The following is a 20,090-nucleotide window of genomic DNA, read 5'->3' on the forward strand; positions in this document are numbered from 1 at the left end:
ATCAAACTTTATTTTTCATTGAAATATATAATTTCCAGGACACGATTAATTTCTTGGTAATACTGGAGACCACATCACAAACATAAGCAAAATATTAGCAAATGTAAATTGAGGAAGAAACAAATTATCTCATCAAATAAGTAGAGAAATAATGCAATTGACAACACATGACCAACAACTAGGAACAGCAGGCACATTACGAGGCATAGTGTTGCCAAATAAGGCAATGACGCAATTATAGGCCACTGCATCAAATCAAGTGCTTTTCCCACAACATTTTTTACCGTAACAGTTTTACTGTTTACCTGAATGCTCCGATATTTGTAGGACAGGTCAGTCATTTTATAGGCAAAGCAATGGTATTGTTAATTCCAAATGTTAGATATGGGGCATATTGAGCCTTCAGCATTGCATTTTGTGTTGACTCACTTCAAATGTACACATAGATGTACCGACACAAGACAAAAGAGACAGACAGTTCTATCAGGGACAGTGGACAGGACAATATGCTATACACTATGTACAACACAATGGTCACACACAGACCAAACCAAGAGGAATGAGGTTGGTTTATGTCCTGCATGATTACATGTACAACCGTGTACAATCAGGACAATTTAATCTGAGTATAAAGAATATACATATCATGGCATGCATTTGTCAAGGACAGCCAATCAGAAGGTACGACCAAGCCATAATCAGATTAATCAATATCAGCAACAAACATACTTTGTTTTTAGGGTCCGTTCTAATGCGATGTCATGTTATTTAACTCTTTTTTTACATAACTGATGTGGTCAGTAATATCATATAGTAGTTCATGCTGCAAGCAGTCTTTGACGGAATGACCCCAGAGATTACCTTGAATATAGCTATACATTATGCATCCTACGAACGAGTTGCGCCAAGGGTGCCCAATTTATAAACAGCGATCAATAAAATCATATCCGAGACAGAGAACTTTTGATATCTTTTAACAACATTGAACCTATCACCATTTTCTCACAGTTAACAACTATCGACACCTTACTACCACTAGCGGTGACTTTGACTAGCACCAATGACCCTGTCCCCATTGTCTTTGCACAGTACTTGTATTCATTTTCGTTCATTCCTGGCACTTGGATCACGTTCGCTGCTTCGTAAACTTTACTGCTGATCACTCCTGGGTCCCGGTTACCAGATGGTACTTCTATGCTGCTGGAATTTTCATTCATACCTGTTAATTTACCTGAAATAAAATAAAATAATTCTCATCTGAAAGCGCTGGGTGAATGTGGGTGAATGGTGGATATGAAATGGATGGCGAAGAAAAAGACAGAACAAAATGGCCAAAGCTGTTGGTGGCTCATCAAGAGGGACATACAGCAGGACAAGGTCATGAGGCATGTTTTGAATTTGCCCAAGGAGTCAGATAGAAAACCCTTTTTGGGTTATCCATCTAATTATGTAACTTCGAACCACCTTTTACTAGAACCTTTTTTAATGGATACTGATGTTGTGGTGCTTGTTAGCTAACTGTGGATTATAATTAAAATGCACTCAATGTAATTGATGTCTATAATGATGTATTCTTGGTTATAACTTTTTCGTCTCTTACTTTGCTCTCTATTAAATTCGTTTTCACTCATCGAAATCGGCTGCAATAATTCTCCCACAGGTGCCTTGACTGTCACGCTAAACTTCCTTTCTGATGTACAAATCTCAAAGCTGGCAGGTTGCGTCGTGTCGTTAAAGTCAATTCCCATCGTGACTGAGGTGGAAGCACCACTATCTAAATTATCTGAAACGAAAACTCAAATGAGTTCCGCAATACCAAAAATGTGAAGCAGCACTAATCTGAGTGCATGAGTAGCAAATATCTTTTGATTCACACCACATTCTCCAAATCTAAGGCTTTATGGAAAGGTGCAGACAAGGCATAGATATTGGCAGAAATCAGAGCAGACATCAAGCCATGCTACTTGAAGACAACAAATTTTGGATTGCCCTCATGACTGGATAGCATGACATGGATAGCATGATCAGCAAATTCGTTTCTTTAACTTAAGCAAAATCCTTAACTTACTTATTTCTGGGAAGCTGTGCAGTTCCATTCCAGCCTGAAGCTTGCTGTTACCAACTCTGATCGGGACGACCGGCTTGTCACTCTTATTGATAAAATTGATCTCCACGGAGACCATCTTGGGTGAGAAGACAGACATGGATCGAGTGAATCTGTACTGAGCGCTGAGGCCTCCACCTGTCATACGGTTCACCAGTTCAAATGTTTTAGTTGGAATGAAGACTGCACTCGACACCTACAAGAGAGAAAAAAGTCAATTTGTTCAGTGGCACATAATATTCTTTGATATGCTACAGTGTCCTGTGACCTGTCTCTACACTCCCAGCCATCGTCTTATGTAGTGCCCCCGAATCAAACCCACCGGTAAAAAACTTTGAGCAAAACCAAGTTAACTGGCTCCATTTACCCAAGTTTGTTTCTACATGTATATGCTTATCTCATGACAAATTCTTTTGAGGTTTGAAGCAGTTTTCTTTGTCTTCTCTATGAATATAGGCCACTTAAAGCTCAAAATAGCCGTCAGAGAGAAATTGAGCACCTGAAAGCAAATAAACTTTAACCGGCTGAACTACACCAAGTAAAATGCCTAGCAAACAGGAGATTACAACTTACCGCTTGTGAAGCTGACTTGACCTTGTCACTAAGGGAATGGCTACTGAGGTCAGAGGCCATGGTCGGGGTCAGGACATCACCAGGGGTCATGACGGGGCTAGCTGCAGCTGACATGCCAACTGAAACATGGAGGAGAAGGGGATTCTACAAAGCTGAGACCATCACTCTTCAATCTATAGCTGCTTTAAATAGTACCAAACAATTTGTACTAATAAATTCTAGCCAAAGCAGCACACCACATGACTAACTACATTTCACTCTAGCATGCCAAGTCACCAGCCTTTTATACTCACTGAGATACAAGAGGCTGAAATATAGTTCTCGCATCAATATCAGACTCTCAAATTACAGCAAACCTTAACCATTAATCAGTTTCCTGGATCATGAAATCCTCTTTTACATGTAAGTGGCCCTACAGAAAACTTTACATGACATAAGACTATTTGATAGGTTTTTATTTCTCCATGAAATAAAATTGAAGAAAGCTTTTATGTTTGATTTAGGACTGATCATCTTTTTTCATACTAACTATTAAACTAAACTTACGATCATCCAAGTCGAGCAAGAGGTCATTGGCACTTTTACCACCACCACCACTCTCTTTTCCTTTCTTCTGAAAAATAAAGAGTTTGGATGAAGTCACTACATTAGGCTGCTTTGATACTGAAAGAGATGAACTATGTTTCCTTGTTTTGTTTCTTTGCTTTGACAACAACTCAAGGTTACATTGTTGCCTCAACAGAGAAAGACAGGGCTCGACGTATGACACGAGGTCAACCGTCCTGACCTTAGAGCAGGCTCTCCACAAGTAAAGTATAGATATTTTATTCCTTTCAATCATTCATACTAACTAACAGAGAATGTCCTCCTGGCAGGGGGATAGGCAAGGTTACCCTGTATAACCCAATGGTTCCTCACTTTTCATACCTTTTGAGCTTTCGGTGGTGGCTTTTTCTCTTCTTCACTCTCACTCTCCGTCTCCTCTTCACTTTCCTCTTCTTCACTCGATTCCTCCTCACTTTCTTCCTCAGACTCCTCCTCTGAGTCGGAATTTTCGGAGCCCTCCGTCTCCGACTTTTCTGTCCCATCCTTAGACGCAGATTCCATTCCAGACTCTTCTTCTTCAGTGCTTTCTTCTTCTTCACTACTGTCATCCGTTGCAGAAGAATCATCTGAAAATTGCAAAGGAATATAAGTCATAAACTAATGATATGATTTATGAGCAAACCTTGGGCTCATTACAAGTTCACAGAAAGGTTACAGTTATAAAACACAGCTCTTATGTCTTTGAGAAATGTTGTCCGTTGCGATCGTCAAGTGGAACAAAGTAGGTATTTGCTCAGTAACAACAATAGATCTGATCAATCTTTTGCTGGCAACAGCAACAAGTTTGTCAACTCACCAACACTTGATTCTGTATCAGAATAAAATGATTTCTTCTTTTTGATGGCCTTCTTGTCTGGTTTGATATCGAGCCACGGCGTGACAACCTCGACATTCCTCATTGTTGGATCAGGGGCTTCCTCAGGCCATTCAGGAAGTTCTTGATAACCACTGGCTTTAGTATCCATCAGGTGAGACAGGGTGCCGAGCTGGTACTGATCACGATCTAAAAAGTTATTTAAAAAGCTTGTAAAATAAAATCCCTACTGAATCTTTTGGACCATATAATGTCCAATCAGCAAGAATGTAAAGGTACACATTCACCGATTGCTCATGAACTGAATACTCAAAGAAGTACTGAGCAAGGTTGGATGCTGCTCTTGAGAAGTGTTAGTGGTTGATATTCTGTTAGCCTGGCCAACATTGATGTCCTCAATTGTCTTAAGTTGATGGTCTGAACCTCAAAGAACATTTTGTGGGTGATTTACCTTTGAATTTCGACTGAAGCACCGGCGCGGGTTTGGTTGACAGGAAAATCTTCTTGACATGTTTGGCTAGACTGCCCGTCTTCTCCGTCGGCATGATAAGCTGACGCAGGAACCGTGTCCTGTCACGGATGTCATAGTTCTGGTCATATTTAGCAAGGTTAAACACATACTGACTGAGCAGCTTCGTCTGCTTTGAGTTGGTGATGGCAAGCTTTGCAGCCAAGTTGAGGATTTGTAGCTTGACTATGTTTTCCTGAAAGCGATAAGAAGGAATGTTTGATTAGGCGTAATCAGTTAGTTCAGACAAATAAACTTACATTTTAGCCTAAAGTATGTCAGAATGCCTGGGTTTCCCAATGGCAAAAAACAACATCATATTGACCAGTTACTCACTCATGCTGAAGTCAAACCCAAACAGTCCTTCTCAAAATCCGTTATATTATATTTGAGCTGGACAATTTTGTATATCAATGTGTACACACCTCATTGATGAAATTCTTCGCCATCTTCCGCAGCACATCAGGTGCAATTTTTGGTACCCTGTCCGAGTATTCACCAATCAGCCAAAGAATGCTAGCACGTGCCATTGGAACAGTGATATTATCGGCAAGTTTCGCCATGTGTATGATGATGTCCTTATGTTCTGTGGGCTGAAACAGCAAAGGGAGAATTTTGTAAAAAAAAACTTTTGTGGTTACCGCATAGTTATGCAACACCCCCAGGTGCAGATTCAGCTAAGCTGATGCAAACAAGGTTTTCAATCCTTAAGTTTCAATCAACTTGACAGAATCTCTATATTTACAGAATGCTGGATATGTCAAGCCACATGGTACCACATGGTAATCAGTGCGTTACCCATCAGCAAGAGAAAAGATTCTGGTTTTCATTTGCCGAATGTGCTGATGGAGAACCAATTTGGGAGTCATCCATTATTATTTTCAAAAGAGTACAAAACCAGCACTAGGGGGAAGGGGTCAAGGTTTGAGAGTACTCTTTACCAATTAGAGTATGTTTGTACTCTTCCGAAAATGTTGATTATCATGGATGACCCATTGATGAAGCAAGGACTTGCACATTTAACATCTTGAATGTTTTCTGTCTTTAAACAGAACATTTTGCGTTGGATCAGATTCAGAGCTGAACTCACACAAATTGATCAGCACTCATTATTGGCCAAGAGCAGATAACGTAGATATGACTATTAGGCATGCAGGATTGAATCATTATGATGAAAGAAATCCATGCTGTTCTGATTTTTTTCTTTTACTTTTGTAGTGTACATGACAATCAAAAAAGAAGGATACAAACAGAATTGAAAAGAAGAAAAAACATTTTTTTTTACAATTATAGAGATAAGAAAATCAACAGAATTAAGTTTGGAGTTCAGACATGCTGGAAGATGGCTGGTTTCTATACACCTGTGATGATATTCTTTACAGAACTATGATATTGTCTACTAAGCTATATTCCAAAATGAGGTTTAGCCCTCACCGAAAGGCAGTGCACTGAAAATGACTGCATCACACTGCTTTTGACTGAAACCCCCACTGCATATGACTGTCTCAGGCATATCATTTTTTCTTAATGTTTTAAAACCACTGATTTTGACTGAAAGACCACTGCAAAGCACTGCCACTTGCATATCATTATGAACGACGTATTTCAAAAACACTGCCTATGACTGAAAGACCACTGATTTCCACTTCTCCAACTCTGATCGAAACCCGTGGCATTTTCAACATGACTGAAAACCACTGCTTTATGACTGGTGAGATTAAGACTTGATGGCAGTGTAAAGCAGTGGTAATTGCAGTCAAATTCAGTGTTAAATATCACCCATAATGCAACCTGAGACAGGAAGCTAGTATTAAGTTTGAATTTGATAGTCAAACATTCAAGAAATCATGGTAGCTCTTCATATTTCTCGATATTTACCCGAATTTCAATATGAGAAGAGGGGAGTTTTAGTCAATTTGAATTGGAACACATAAGGAGCCAAATGAATGCAAAAAGGGTAATCTGGACAGACACTGAAGTTGTATTTTCAGCAAATCAAGAAGGCTGTAGGCCCTATAGGTGTTGTAATGCATGCATACACTGCAAGATATCTGCATGTATCTTATCTTCATGCATCTACTGTAGGCCCTATAGGTGTTAATTGTAATGTATGCATACACGGCAAATTATCTGCATGGGAGCTCAATACACATCAATCAGTAGATCATTATTCTACAGGCCGCGTGCAGTTACTTTATTTGGATGTCAATTTGATCTAGCTTTAATCCCTGACATCACTGACAGTAGCTATGTGCCATGTGTCGTTTCAATTGTCTAGTAACCCATCTGACCACTGTCATTATGACAAAGTTTGCAATGACGTAGGTCAAGGACGTGAATTTGTCATCTTTTTACTGTGTCACGTCATCATGCAATGGCGATGTCCTCTATTTGTGCAGATGACGTCATCACTGCCATATTGGACGCAAACACACCGTCTAAAAAGTAAAATAGGACAGCAAAAGTAACAGTTCGTGCCTGCATGCCATTAAATAAATTATTCATATTAACACTGAAAATGACTGCTCCCTCCAAGAGGTTTTGGAAATGGCAGTCAAAATCAGTGGTGTTTCAGTGTGGATTCAGTGTGCTGCGAAATATTTAAATTAACACTGAACCCCACTGCCAGCCCTGTGCATGATGCATAGTGAGGAGTCATTTTCAGTGTCAAAAGCAGTGGAAATCAGTCAGCCTAAATATTTAAATGAGCACTGCTTTTGACTGCCTTACCACTGATTTTGACTGTCTTACCACTGCTTATGACTCCCTAACCTCTATTTTTGATTGCTGTATAACTGTATGCTTTGGTATTGCGTGACTGAAAAACACTGCCTATGACTGCTTTCCACTGATTTCAACACTGCCATAAAAATGTGAGGTAACACTGCAACCTGACTGAATCCTGACTGATATCACACTGCTTTTCGGTGAGGGAGGTGTCTATCAAAAAAACTTCTCCCTCCTGGAGCAAACTGTAGGAAGAATACTAAAGTGTATATGATAAAGGATATCAAGTGTGCATACCTATAACAGCAAAACTTTAGAGGGCAACGATGTGAAATCTAAGTACGCAGATTTACCTTTTTAGGACTAAATGGGACACCCAAAGCACCCTTTTGCCTGCAGATTGGGCTAGCAAGTAGGTATGATCTGTCTTGCCTACCAACTGTAGGGATCTGTCAGTTGCTCTACAGTCTAATTCTTATAGGTACAGAACTTGCTTTATGATAGATAGCACATAGCAGATTGGTTGAGAAATTTAATTGTATTTTCTAATGAGCCATTATTGGTGTGGTGTAGAGGAATTTCTTGACAACAGTAGCGGAATTCTGTACTGCAGAGCAGCCCTGACATCACATGAATCCCATAAAACGGCAGGAGAAACTCATACTTGTTATCAGTTTCTGATGGTAGGCATGACTATTGCAAAGTACACCCTAGTCACTCAATTGCTAACCAATTTACGTCACCTAAAAGCAGGGATATTTTGACTTGGAGTCACACATAAACCATTACCTCTGATAAAGAAACAGACAGGATTGAGGACTATCAGTTCATGAAAACCTATATTTAAAGGACTCAAGTACATATAGTGAGTTATTACCTAATACACCATGTCTCCCAGGGGTTCATGAAGGCGAGAACCAAAAAGTTAAGCGACTGATGCAGTGGGTCCACTAGACAATGCCGTTATTGGAAAAACTCAGTGAAATTCTAAGGCACACTAAAACAAATTAGAAATTGTCATTTCAAAGTAGGGTCAGGCCCACCAGCAAGCAAGCAGGGCAACTCAAAAGAGTAGCACTTGACATAGTAAGCAGAAAAAGGCAATGAAACCAAAAGAACTAGTTTTTCTAATGGACCTACTACATCAGTAGAAAAGAACAAACATATTAGAGCCACTTAAAACACTACTATACCATTTTAGAATGACCCTGGCAAAATGAGAAATGATATATGTGTTTGTACGCAAGCTGTCCATGAAAGTCGATTAGGATCAATTGTGGGCGCGCCCTTTGTTTTGGAAGTGAGGAACATCGTGTGTGATATTGAAAGACTAACCCAGGTACGTGTTGCTACGTCCAACAAGACACAGTCAAATTACAGGCCACTTCCTTGCCAATCTCAAATGTAGTTGTTATGAGATGGTAACTTAAACCATCGTCCCTTGACAAAAGCTCAAAGTAACATCTGCAATTATTTTCCTTCCCAAGTGAAAAAGCTTCCCTAAGTATCTCAAAGTGCACCTTATGTCATGTTTCATATCATGCATCCCATCAGATAGGACGTCCTGTTTTGGGAAATCATAAGTTGCAGTGAAACCGTGCAACCGTGCAACTGTGCAAATTTCTCATCCATGCTGCCTAAAATGAATTGTGCTGGGAAAAACTAAAAACACGTAGTGGTGAGTTAGGGCAATGATTATTCACCAGTACAGGTTAGACATCTACTAACTACAAGTACACAAGCAAATGTGTCTTCTTGATATTTTCATGGAACAAAAAAATACCAGTGACAAGATCACAAGAGCGCATTACTGCATTGGCTAGGCAGCTCAAAAGAACATGCACAAATGTTTGGTAATGCAAAAATCACAAAGAAAATTCATAGTTCATATTAGTATCAATGGCAAACTCCTTCACCTTTAATTATAAAATTTATAGGTATTTGGCAAAAATAGATTTCACTACAGATTCAAAGAATGAAAGAGTAGAAATACTGGGTTTAAAAAGAACGCAACCTCACCTGCATCTGGAGAAGTTTCTTGATGACCACCACACTCTCTGCCACCACACTCTCTGGAATAAAACATGAAATGATATAGGTCCATTTCAAAGGAAATATTGTCTTCATTCATCATTGGACCATATAGAATTCTCTGACTGACTGTACAGTGACATTCATTCCAATACTTTAGTACTCTTATCAAATTTTCCGAGTTTAGAGGAATTGAAGGGGGGAATGCTGGCTTATCAAGATCATTTTGACTTCATGACTCTCCCGACCCCTCAGTAACATGCATAGTGGAGATGAATGTAAACAAATCTCATTCATATGCAATGTTGCTCTAATCCTTGAGTATATTTTCTTCATTTTTCAACCTACCATCCCTGTTGGACATGAGTGAGACAAGACCATTCAGACAAGCATCAGTGATCTCTCCAATGCTGCTAGCACATCGGCCAATGGCTTGGATGGTGGCTGCTGCGAAGTCTTTATCAGAACTTGTGACGTAAGTCTGAAAATATAAAAGAATATTCGTGATTCCTACGATGAATATAGCAAGTTTGTAGGGAGATCGGTGGCATAAAGGTGGTTAGAGTAACGGACATCTTGTCCAGGGGGAGTGATACTCCTCATCGCTTCATGCTGCAGAAACCGGGATAAGCTATAGTTCTGATGAGCTGTTTGGAGCAGGCAGACCTATGCTATGGAAGCTTTTTGGTGCACCTACCAAACAGCAAACATGGTGGAGTATTTGATGCATTAGACTAAAATTACTTACCTGGAATTCTCTAAGTATGGTTGATATGTTGGTCTCTGTGGCAAGATTCGTCAAGATTTCAAGCTGCAAAGAGATTGAGATAGGAGATTTAAGGAGACGAGGTGTTAAATCTGGACACTGCAATAACCTTACTGCACAATATTAAATCTCGCCCAACTGTGTGTGCTGCGTGTGATGATTTTCACCAATATAGATGTATGCTTACACATCTCAGGAGGCCGATAGTGAATATTGTAAGCCACAGTTTAATGATGTCACAATCCAAAGTTCATTCTTATTACTACACAAAACTGAGTATAATCAAACTACGGTACATGTTTATAGAAATATCAAGATAAACACAGCATACCTTTAGAAGTTTAACTGGTAATGGATCATTTGATCGCACGTAAAAGCTTTTCAAAAATGGTTCAAACATTCCTTTCCTTTTGATGGAGCAGGCAGCGATATTACTCAAGACAACATACTGGACTTCTCTGAAAATAAGCAAATGGTAAATCATAATTCTGACCTGGTGGAGGAGTTGAAAAGTTTGACTGAAGTAAATCACGCAGGTTGACGCTTTGGCAGCCTCAATTAGTTAACTTACACTCTCCTCTTGGTATCTGCACGCCCCAGGCAACATTTCTCTGCCAGCAACATCCACTTCATGAGTGATAGCTATCGCAACCCTGTGACTTCAAGCAGTCAATCAGAGCCTACAATCAATCATACAGCTCCCAGCCCAAGTTCCAAGGGGTATTACAACAAGTAAGTGCTCATTTAAGTCCAACTCACTTATGGCTCCTTAGTAGTCGAACTAGAGCTTTAGCAATCAAGTTCACTTCTGTCCTCGGCGCACAATGATGGTAAAGTTGGGCGACAGCCATCACAACCTGAAATAGATAAATAAAATATTTAGAGGTTGTGCCAGAAGTGTTCTGCAGCACCTGCAAACCAGATGGCTCCAGGTACCCTAGAATCTAAATCATAACTGCTGAATACAAAGGGGAAATTGAATGGGACCTAACTCACTGTGCCTAACAGAGAGGGTGCTGTGCTATTGACATTCTCTCCAAACCTACCGCTGCATTTCTGCTGTTGAGTAATGGTTTACATGTCCTGAGTAAGAGCCGGTGATCAGCGTCCATTATGTATGCCTTCTTCTTCGGCTTCTCCTCCTCTTCTTCTTTCTCCGATTCCTCACTCGAAGCGTAGAATGCTCTCTCACTGTTCTCCTCGACAGCATCCTGTAAAGACACAATAGGTATTGCATTTTACTAACGATTTTAGCTGTAATCAGCATTAATCTTTGGAATATCCACGGGCAGGATGCGACTCAGTACAAGGAGATACAGATGGTTGCGACATTATCATTGTGACAGCTCCCAACTTTACATTTGGTCTGCAGATGCATGTGACTTGTTCTGGCACAACTTCCTTTAAACGTCACCCCCCCTATTCAAGTTACAGAACACCAAATCACCCGCCACTTACATCTTGATTAGGATTAACAAACTGAGTCCTCGCATATCTTGTCATCATGTTGATGATGATCACCTGGCCCCATTCTTCAACGTCGACCAACAAAGTGCAAAGTTTACGATAGTTCTTGTGAATTAGGTCGATCCTCTCTGGGCAAACCTCTTCAAAGGCTTGGATTGCACTGCCTGCTACCAACTGCAAGAAAGGAGAAATGTAGAATCAGAAATTGCCTCATTCAATATTCAAATGAATTCAGAAAGTACAAAATACTGGACACCGACCTAAATCTATCTCTCAGTTTTCCAAGAACAGTCAAAGTTTGTCTTCAAATATCTTCAAAAATCTTCATTTTGAAGAAACAGAAGAGTCATTTTAATGGTTAAGTATGAGAGGGGATTCTTTCAATGTTGAACATACACATGATTCAAGTATATCTCAGACAGAGCTTAGAATAACTCACGGTAGTCTTATCTGCAAGTAGCTTCTCAATGACTTCCACCAGTATCTCTTTCTGTTCAGGATCCAGGCTGCAATTGAAACAGAAAATAACTCTTCTGCTGTTGGGTATTGCGATAATTTCTGCCTGTCATTGATGCAAATGTTGTGCACTTCAGTTTTGACAAGGAAAGTAAGCACTGCTGCGAGAGTGGATTTTCATGATTTCAACCTGCGTTAGTTCACACAGTTCATATAATCCATGACAATCAGGACCAATGGCATGGGATAATATTATGTATAGTTATCGCAATGGCCCTGAGAGTGTTAAAATCATCAAGGCCAGTTCTATCAGCAACCAACATAGGAATGATAATCAGCAGAGAAGTGCACTAGAGTGCCATCATCAAACAAACTACTCAATATGTGACCCAATATGAGTGTCACATACTTCAGTTCCCCTAACAAACTCCCATATTTACATACTGTATTGATTTCACATTGGCTAACAATATATTATTAGTATGGCATGTTCCCAAGCAAGAACCATTCATTAGAGCACAACCATGAAGGAAATAATAAATGATGCGAAGCATGAGAAGTCATAGACATGGTTCAATATGATATCAAGGCATGCATTTGTTGCGATGAACTACATGTATATAAACTCAACCTCACATTAGCCAGATGGCAGAGGCTAATGAGTATGAAAAGGCGTTGAAATGCCAGCCACCTCAAAACAACAGGGGTAAAAAGAGCTAGAGATCCAGCTGCCCCGGGTCTGGGGGACATTTCCAAATCTTACAAAGGCAAGAATAAACATTATTGGTTTTATGAGGACAACCCTGAACAAAGACCATAGATAGTACATGTAATGTTACAATAAATAATACATGCTTTGTTATGGTTTATTAGTTTAGTAAGCTACCATCACAAAATTAACTGATGCCTTGAAAGTATTAGGAAGTCATCATGAGGTATTTTGTCTCTTCTTCTGCATTCGGAATTTTGAGATGCCTGTTAATAGTCAGTCAGTCGATTTTTAGTTACAAAGTTGGCTGTCCCAGAGTTAGAACTGCTAAAGAGCTTCACAGCGTTGATGTCAGGGTGGTGTCCTTTTACCACTTTTCCTCTCTACTCTTGCAGTGGAACATGCTAAACACAAGGACTGATCTCCAATGAATCCAGATCTATTGAACCATGTTGACTGAGAGATTGAACTGGCTCCTGCTTTCATATCATATAATTTTGACAATTAGGTAATTTTGAGATGGTTGAGAATGACAAGAACATGCACCGAGCATGCAAATGAAATGGCTACCTGGTCTCCCCCTCATCTATACAATATTTTTTCAGCAAACTGCAAGCAAACAGCACCAAAAAAATGTAAATCATAAAGCGAACAAGTCCTCTGGATTCTGAACACTTGTCAGTAGACCGAAGTGAGGGCTGTGACAGTTGCTTTCAGCTAGTAAAACCACAAATGCAGAATTTGTATGCAGATGGTCACATGAAAAGTTCTACACGTGTCAAACTCAGCATTATAATTCAGCCACACACAACAAATTTCAAGAAACACTGTAACCCCTTAAACCAAAGAAACTATCAGAAACCAAAATTATGGATCAACTGTTACATGTATTACCAGCTAAAGTGGAATGAAACCAAACAACAAACTAACACACTTCAACACCAATAAGAAGCAATGTATGATTGTGCTTACCTGTAAAGCTTTGGTATGGCGTGAGCTGATGTTTTCCTGACATAGGGAGACATGTCCATGACTGATTCCTTAATAGCCAACATCATGATTGGAACAATCACTGGCACACGGATACTGGAAAGGACTCTCAGGGCACTAGCACGAATCAACTGATTCGGGTCCTGAAGAAATAACCAACAGTCAATCAATGAGGAACTTCATAACAGGTAGGCGGCAGTAGCGTGTAGTCAAATACACCATAGACTTCCAGTTCATGTCAAATTTATCCACAAAAGGTTAGATGAATCATATTTTTCAGTAGAACGTTTAAAATGACTTTCTGACTATTGAGTTGGTAGGATCACAGCCTAACTTTATCTCTTGTTTGGAATTAAAAGATTATAATTCTACTAAGCAATACACAAATTAATACACATTATTCTAGTTTCTGAATAATTACCTTCAGAGCTCTCTGAAATGTACTAATGGAGAGCAAGGCCAAATCCTGTTGTTCCTCAGCATATCGGACCAAGTATACAAACACCAACTTCTTGACTTCAGCATTTTTTGATACAACATTTTTCACAACCGCAGGGAACAAGTCAGAAACATCCTTTCCTTTGGCAACCATCTGAAATGAAAGAGGATAATTTTGATATGGAGGTGTCCAACTCTGAGCTGACTGTCTGATGGTTGTGACATTGTCTTTATGTCAGCTTCCTCTTTCATAGTAAGTGAAGCCATGTCAAAGCAGACTGGTCTACCTGGCCAATTTTCATAGCAAAACCTAGCCTCCCCTAAGTAGTTGTCACATCAATACTTATCTAACAGAGAGACAGGCCCTGGAACCTCCAGTCCTCACACGCCAGGGCAGGTTCTGTTCCATGTCCAAGATATGTACAGAAACAAGACAGCATACAGCATTTGACATGCCTGAATGATTCTATCAGAATTATTACTTACTCCAATTATCCGCTTCATTGCTTCAAGTTTCACATTGTCCTTGTTACCATCCAGCATTGACTTCAAGTCTTCATGTCTGAAAATGGGAAAGACTTTCAATTTCAAATGTTCAAAAACAGACTTAGCTGCCTGATTGAGGCCGCAATCAACAGGGCACAATAACTGTATGATTCGCTCATTGACGAGTGAACTCTTTACTCAAAAGACATGAAAGAGACCTCAAAACTTTTGCCTGAACAAATGCCAATGAAACTCTGGCTCTGACTGTGAAACATGGACAAAGAAGACTGTCATTGTAAAAGTAGAGGCCTACGTATGAGCCACGTGTGACTCTCTTATCTTGATCTTGCCATCATCTCTTGGACTTCACTGTAGACCGTGATAGAGCCCAACACGTCAGTGTCAAATGATCCACCTTGGCCCATCTGATCATGCCCATGCCTATGGTGGCAATTACCACGGCCACGGTACGGCCAGAATACTTAAAAGGGTCTATAATCAAAAGATCAAGCATGTTGTAATAAGCACGGTGACATTTATTTGATGAGCAACATGAAAGAAATTAAAAATGATATGGCCAGTTGGTAAACCTATGAACTCACTTCTTGAAATCATTCATGAAAAAACTGCTGGAAGCTGGATCAGAAGCCATGTCAGCATCTCCTCCACTTCCAGTGGAAGATGGTGGCCTTTCATTCGCATACGATCCCTGGAATCCATTATTGGCCATCATTATCAGTTAGTGGCCAGTGTTGATGCCCTCTCTGATAATTTGAAAGTGTCCAAAAACAAATAAATGGGCGTGTATTCAGGCAAAATGTGTAGTACAGTGTTCATCAAAACTTCAAAGTGCCGACTGTCCAAAATGGCCGAAAATATTGGTGGTCATGTGATTTTTCCGGAAGTGATAGAAATGTTGTTGACACGTCAACGCGTCCTTCTAAAACACCTTATTTCGAGGCGTTCAAACGTTCTGTATGCTTCTAACTACTTCATGGGTCAACTGTGGGTGTTTATTTTGATTCATGATGCCGCGAAAGTGCTTTTTGTGACTGTAATTGAATTTCAGGTGACGTCATTTTCGTGTGACAGTTAGTCAATGCGCATGCGTCACTCATTATTTTGTCAGCCATTTTCTTTCGGGAAGTAGGAAATTTTCGCGAAGTGAGAGTATTCAATGAAATAAGGCAGATTTCTCTCTTATTCGAGAAAATAAAATATTGATTTGATAAGGGTACAATGTCAGATTTCGACGCCAACCCATTTGCGGATCCGGAGGCTGCGAATCCGTTCTCGGTAAGTTTTGTGAGGGCAAAATATTGACACGTCAAAAGTCGAAAATGCACTCAGCATTGTACTGCACTGACTGCCACTGCAAGTGCACGACACACTCAGGATGTGGTACCCTGTATTTTCTTTGCTTTCCTGCCCCGGCCCCACCGTCCTGATTTATTATTGTGAGTACACTCCATCATTATTGATGGCTTTTTAATAATTTCATTATTGTTATATGGTTTCCCCGGCCGAGGAAGCCTCGGAGCTCCGATCCCGAGGCTAGCTAGCTTTAACTGTGCTGACTGCTGAGGTGACGTAGTACACACGTCAACACATGAACAACAATAACGACCGGCGCCAACCAGGCTCCTAACCAACAAGAAGTCCGATGCCTGAAATGGAAATGCCAGGCCCAGCCCTACTGGCTACTGCCCCTAGTAGACTCCTAATGTACCGTTTAGTGGATGTCTTGTTGACTGACAGACTAACGGAGTGGACGATTTCAACAAAGACAAACCAGCGCCCAAGCAATCAAAACATGGATATTGTTATTTATGTGCACACCACAACTAAAGGCCTAAGCCAACTGCAAGACAAGGCCACTCGCCAATTGCAGTGACCCTTCGTTACTGGTCTGGTGTAACGCATGACTGGTCAGCGCCCAAACAAACTTTCGAAATTGTCCGTTTGGGTTCACCAATCGAAACCATGTTCACCGTCAAGGACTAGGGTGTCTATCTTCATGGTCCGATGATTCATGTTCAGCATATCAGATTGTCACATCGGCATATTATAATATTTTTGTTTGTCTGGGCCCCTTGTCAATAGAAGGGCAATGCTGATAGTTGAGTGAGCATGAGATGGGGTGGCTTCCACTGCTTACTTAATATTCATTAGTACAACATGGATTTTGGGGAAAATGTGTACTGTTCTTTAGCAGATTATGTATTCACTGTACATGTAAATTAACTGCAGTTGTCAGTAATTTACAACTTGCTGAATACATTGTTACCACCTGCTGTCTCAGCCAAGTCAATGCATCTCCTGCGGTGCATACATGTACATTGTAGGTAAAGGCATTGACTTGATTGACTGCCTGAACAACAATCAGAATCTGAAAATATGAACTTACCTTTCGATGTTTTCTTGCGTATTTAACAAAGTTGGTAACCTAACTGCCATAGCATCCATGATTCTAATTTTTTTTTAGTTAACACATTTACAAATTCAGCACATCCAACTGTTCTTCTACTCCAGTGTGCAGCACAGCATAGTAGACTTTGAAACCAGATGTAGATATACATGTATTCAGCAAATGTCATCTGTTCTGGATATCATTTGTAATTGAAAGTTTGAACTAAAGATAAGGTTCTCAAATGAATTTGATATCTGTTGCATGTACAATGTCGTTCTTCCATCAGTCCAACTCTGTTTTTGTGATTCCATCTGTTGGTGTCAGGTAAATGATTAAACAATGTACAAAAAATTTGAAACAATTGACATGACTGGCATGACTGGCGCTCAATAGTGGCATTAGCAGTGTGAGCAGCCTTGTCAAAAGCACTCGGCATTGGACAAGTCAGAAGCAGATGACACTTATCAGAATTGTCAACGTATCTTATCTCATCTTACAATACAATGTTATGGAAGGGATGCTGGGGTTGGAATTGGATGATTGAGTCCAGCTGACCTGAAATTTCTTTTGGAATACTATCTGATGAGATTTGTGTTGAATATCTTGCTACCTCATTTCTTTCTCGAGAACAATTTAGAAGGGATAAAATAAGTGGGAATGTTCATGATTTAGTTTATTCTATGAGCAGTGAGCTTTTCTGTTTAAATCTATGATTTGTTTCGAGTGATTGAATTGGACATTTCCATTGAGATTGACGATTTTCTATTAGACTTTGTGATGGACATTTAGTTTTTAAAACTGGATTAGTATTTGGTGGCATTTCACAATGCCTCGTAAGAAACAGCTTTTGGAATATCAAAGTAGTAAGGTACATATGGGATTCCTCAATTATGGTTGTTATTTGGGGACTGGTCTTATATCGTCGCTAATATGTACAAGACTTTATGATATTCAGTTTGGTTTTGCTTTTGTTGCAATACCTTGAGTTGTAAATACCTTCTGCATAACGTCACTATCTTTCATCAAAAATGACCAAAATGCATGTATGGTTATTGAATTGGTAGGGATCACATGTACATTGTATTGTATACTGGTTATAGTATTTTTAGTATTGACGTGAGTTAAAAGATCATTGAATGAATGAGTCATCAGTCACATGTGTGCAGGAAAGGTCTGTTCAGCACTTGTAATTCTATATTTGAATAAAATTTAAAATGAATTCAATGATAAAGAAATGTCATGTGGGGAGCTGGTGTAGGGGGTTGGTGCTGCGCCTGTGTGTTGGTTGGTGGCACCAGTTCCCTTGACCCACTTCCCTTCATCTCAGTGGTGATGTCCATAATCATAAATCAATCAGTCAGTGAAATAGCTATGTGCTATGGATGACGATTTCCTTGTAACTGACTCTGCACTGCAATCAAGATCAATATTAACATCTGTACTTATTGATTGATGTTTGTAATGCAGTTGACAACAAAAAGAACTTTTGACTTGAGAGGCATCACATGGTGAGAGTAATCTTGACAGCAGTAGGATGGGAAAAGATGAAACTTTTCCATAGACAAGTCCTTGCTCAAAGCACTTTGTATTCTCTTTGCAGGATCCAGCAGTTCAGCAAGCAGCACGTACAGGAGGCCAGGGACAGGGTGGTATTGATGAGTACAACCCGTTTGCCAGTGGGAATCAGACGAAAACAGCTCAGCAGGTACATATTTGCCACTGTGAAATGTTTTGACCGCTTGATGAATCTAACTTGTCCTTATTCAATAATCATAACAACATGTATGTGTTGGGAGCAAAATAAATTTGTCACTATGCAGTGACATCTTTTGACAGCTTGATGAAACTAGCTTTATGCCTGCTGGTCCTGAGTCCTTATTCAATAATATAAAAGTTAAAACATGAACTCCTCTCATTCATCAGTTTAGCAACATCTGTTTCAGTTTTGATCTCACTGTATAGTGGCTCCATCTATGAATGCTGATACAGATGCATAACCATTTGCGCATAATGCATGGGATGAGTAATCGACTTTATCAATATTCATCTAAAACCAGCATTTGCTCGATATTGCATTGGGCTGCTGTGCATGCTAGTCGACTACATACATAGTCACAGTCGTCATAGGCCCGCCATTGTGAGGCAGCAATGGAGAAGCCACAGGTTGTCTACGTTGATGTAGGTATTCTGTCGACACACAATTTCTGGTCTTTTATGGTGATGGGAACTTTCTGCTGCATCTGGTAAAACTTGTTTGTGTGTTTTGGCAGTCACATTCAACTGCAGGTCTTACACTTTTACAACCAACCACCAAAATGGGGTGGGGGATGGGATGGGGTGGGATAGGATGGTGGATGGGAGTGGGGTGTTCTTAGACTAGATTGTACATGTACTTTGATTGAAATATAGTCATGTATGTCAAGTTGCGTTTGCATCAGTGGACATATCACTTTTAAGTTAAGTAGAAATATCTCCATGCCAGGCCTACCTTTGAAAGATTATGGTGCCTCCTTCCTCCAGCTCCGCTTCTGGTGTCTGGATGTCAAGGTTGTCATTCTTCCAGTTAGGTTCAAATTTGGAAGTGGTGAAGATTGTATTCCTTGATGGTCCTCCTGCTGCGGCACTAACCCTGTTCAATTTGGAATGCATCAAATGGAGAGTCATGTTCGGCCACTGGTGTGTCCATACTTCACTGATTTCGCGTGATTGTAAGGTCTAGGACTAATAGGCCCACATGTAGGAGACATCCCTCCTCACTTGTTTTCGATCTTTATGTCATTTAAAATTCTAACAATGCTGAGCTGAGCAAACAATTGATTTGTCCACCTGTATGTCCACTGATGCAAGTAGAAACTGACTAGATGCAGGATTGGTTTGTTGGGAAGAGATCAATATTCTTAATCGGGATATTTACGAAGGCTCTACATGTCAGACTTGCAGTACTTGAGTGCAATTGTAGCGGGCATTGAGAACGAAGGGTTGGGATCTGATCTGACCTTGTCCAC

The 20,090-nt window shown here is 40.0% G+C and overlaps 2 protein-coding genes across 10 annotated transcripts in view; one reads left to right on the forward strand and one right to left on the reverse strand.

The window, feature by feature from the left end:
* LOC135502917 (AP-3 complex subunit beta-2-like) lies at positions 1–19,642 on the reverse strand. Of its 6 annotated transcripts, none has more exons than XM_064796158.1 (23): positions 19,574–19,642; positions 14,676–14,751; positions 14,173–14,343; positions 13,734–13,894; positions 13,332–13,370; positions 12,036–12,102; positions 11,588–11,770; positions 11,176–11,340; positions 10,889–10,986; positions 10,461–10,587; positions 10,112–10,174; positions 9,712–9,844; positions 9,352–9,404; positions 8,526–8,540; positions 5,031–5,198; positions 4,549–4,801; positions 4,080–4,286; positions 3,605–3,849; positions 3,224–3,290; positions 2,678–2,796; positions 2,069–2,300; positions 1,601–1,783; positions 1–1,231 (listed from the first exon to the last, which is right to left on the reverse strand). In XM_064796158.1, the coding sequence occupies exons 2-23, from the start codon at positions 14,730–14,732 to the stop codon at positions 942–944; spliced, it is 3,096 nt and encodes a 1,031-aa protein (XP_064652228.1). In that variant the 5' UTR covers positions 14,733–14,751; positions 19,574–19,642; the 3' UTR covers positions 1–941. The 6 variants fall into 6 exon arrangements, with proteins under 6 accessions (XP_064652228.1, XP_064652195.1, XP_064652186.1 ...); XM_064796125.1 differs by lacking the exon at positions 19,574–19,642 and adding an exon at positions 15,278–15,559 and having other exon boundaries at positions 3,224–3,287; XM_064796116.1 differs by lacking the exon at positions 19,574–19,642 and adding an exon at positions 15,278–15,559.
* LOC135502951 (secretory carrier-associated membrane protein 1-like) overlaps positions 15,789–20,090 on the forward strand; it is a 15,835-nt gene continuing 11,533 nt past the window's right edge. For 2 of the 4 annotated variants that reach the window (XM_064796170.1, XM_064796188.1), the window contains exons 1-2: positions 15,790–15,971; positions 18,686–18,790. In XM_064796170.1, the coding sequence (XP_064652240.1) occupies positions 15,915–15,971; positions 18,686–18,790 (162 nt within the window). In that variant the 5' untranslated portion in view covers positions 15,790–15,914. Of the gene's footprint in view, positions 15,972–18,685; positions 18,791–19,173; positions 19,264–20,090 lie in introns of those variants that run through there. The other 2 variants (XM_064796179.1, XM_064796197.1) reach the window with 2 other exon arrangements.

Source organism: Lineus longissimus, chromosome 2 (genome assembly GCF_910592395.1).
Source record: "Lineus longissimus chromosome 2, tnLinLong1.2, whole genome shotgun sequence".
Lineage (NCBI taxonomy): Eukaryota > Metazoa > Nemertea > Pilidiophora > Heteronemertea > Lineidae > Lineus > Lineus longissimus.

Bases quoted from the DNA above. Each gene is read 5' to 3' on its own strand.
- LOC135502917 (XM_064796116.1), bottom strand. From the start codon at position 15,408: ATGATGGCCAATAATGGATTCCAGGGATCGTATGCGAATGAAAGGCCA. The intron at 10,175-10,460 runs GTATGCTGTGTT...ATCTCTTTGCAG, and splicing joins TACCAGTTAAACTTCTAAAG to CTTGAAATCTTGACGAATCT. The intron at 2,797-3,223 runs GTAAGTTTAGTT...TCCATGTTTCAG, and splicing joins CTTGCTCGACTTGGATGATC to TTGGCATGTCAGCTGCAGCT.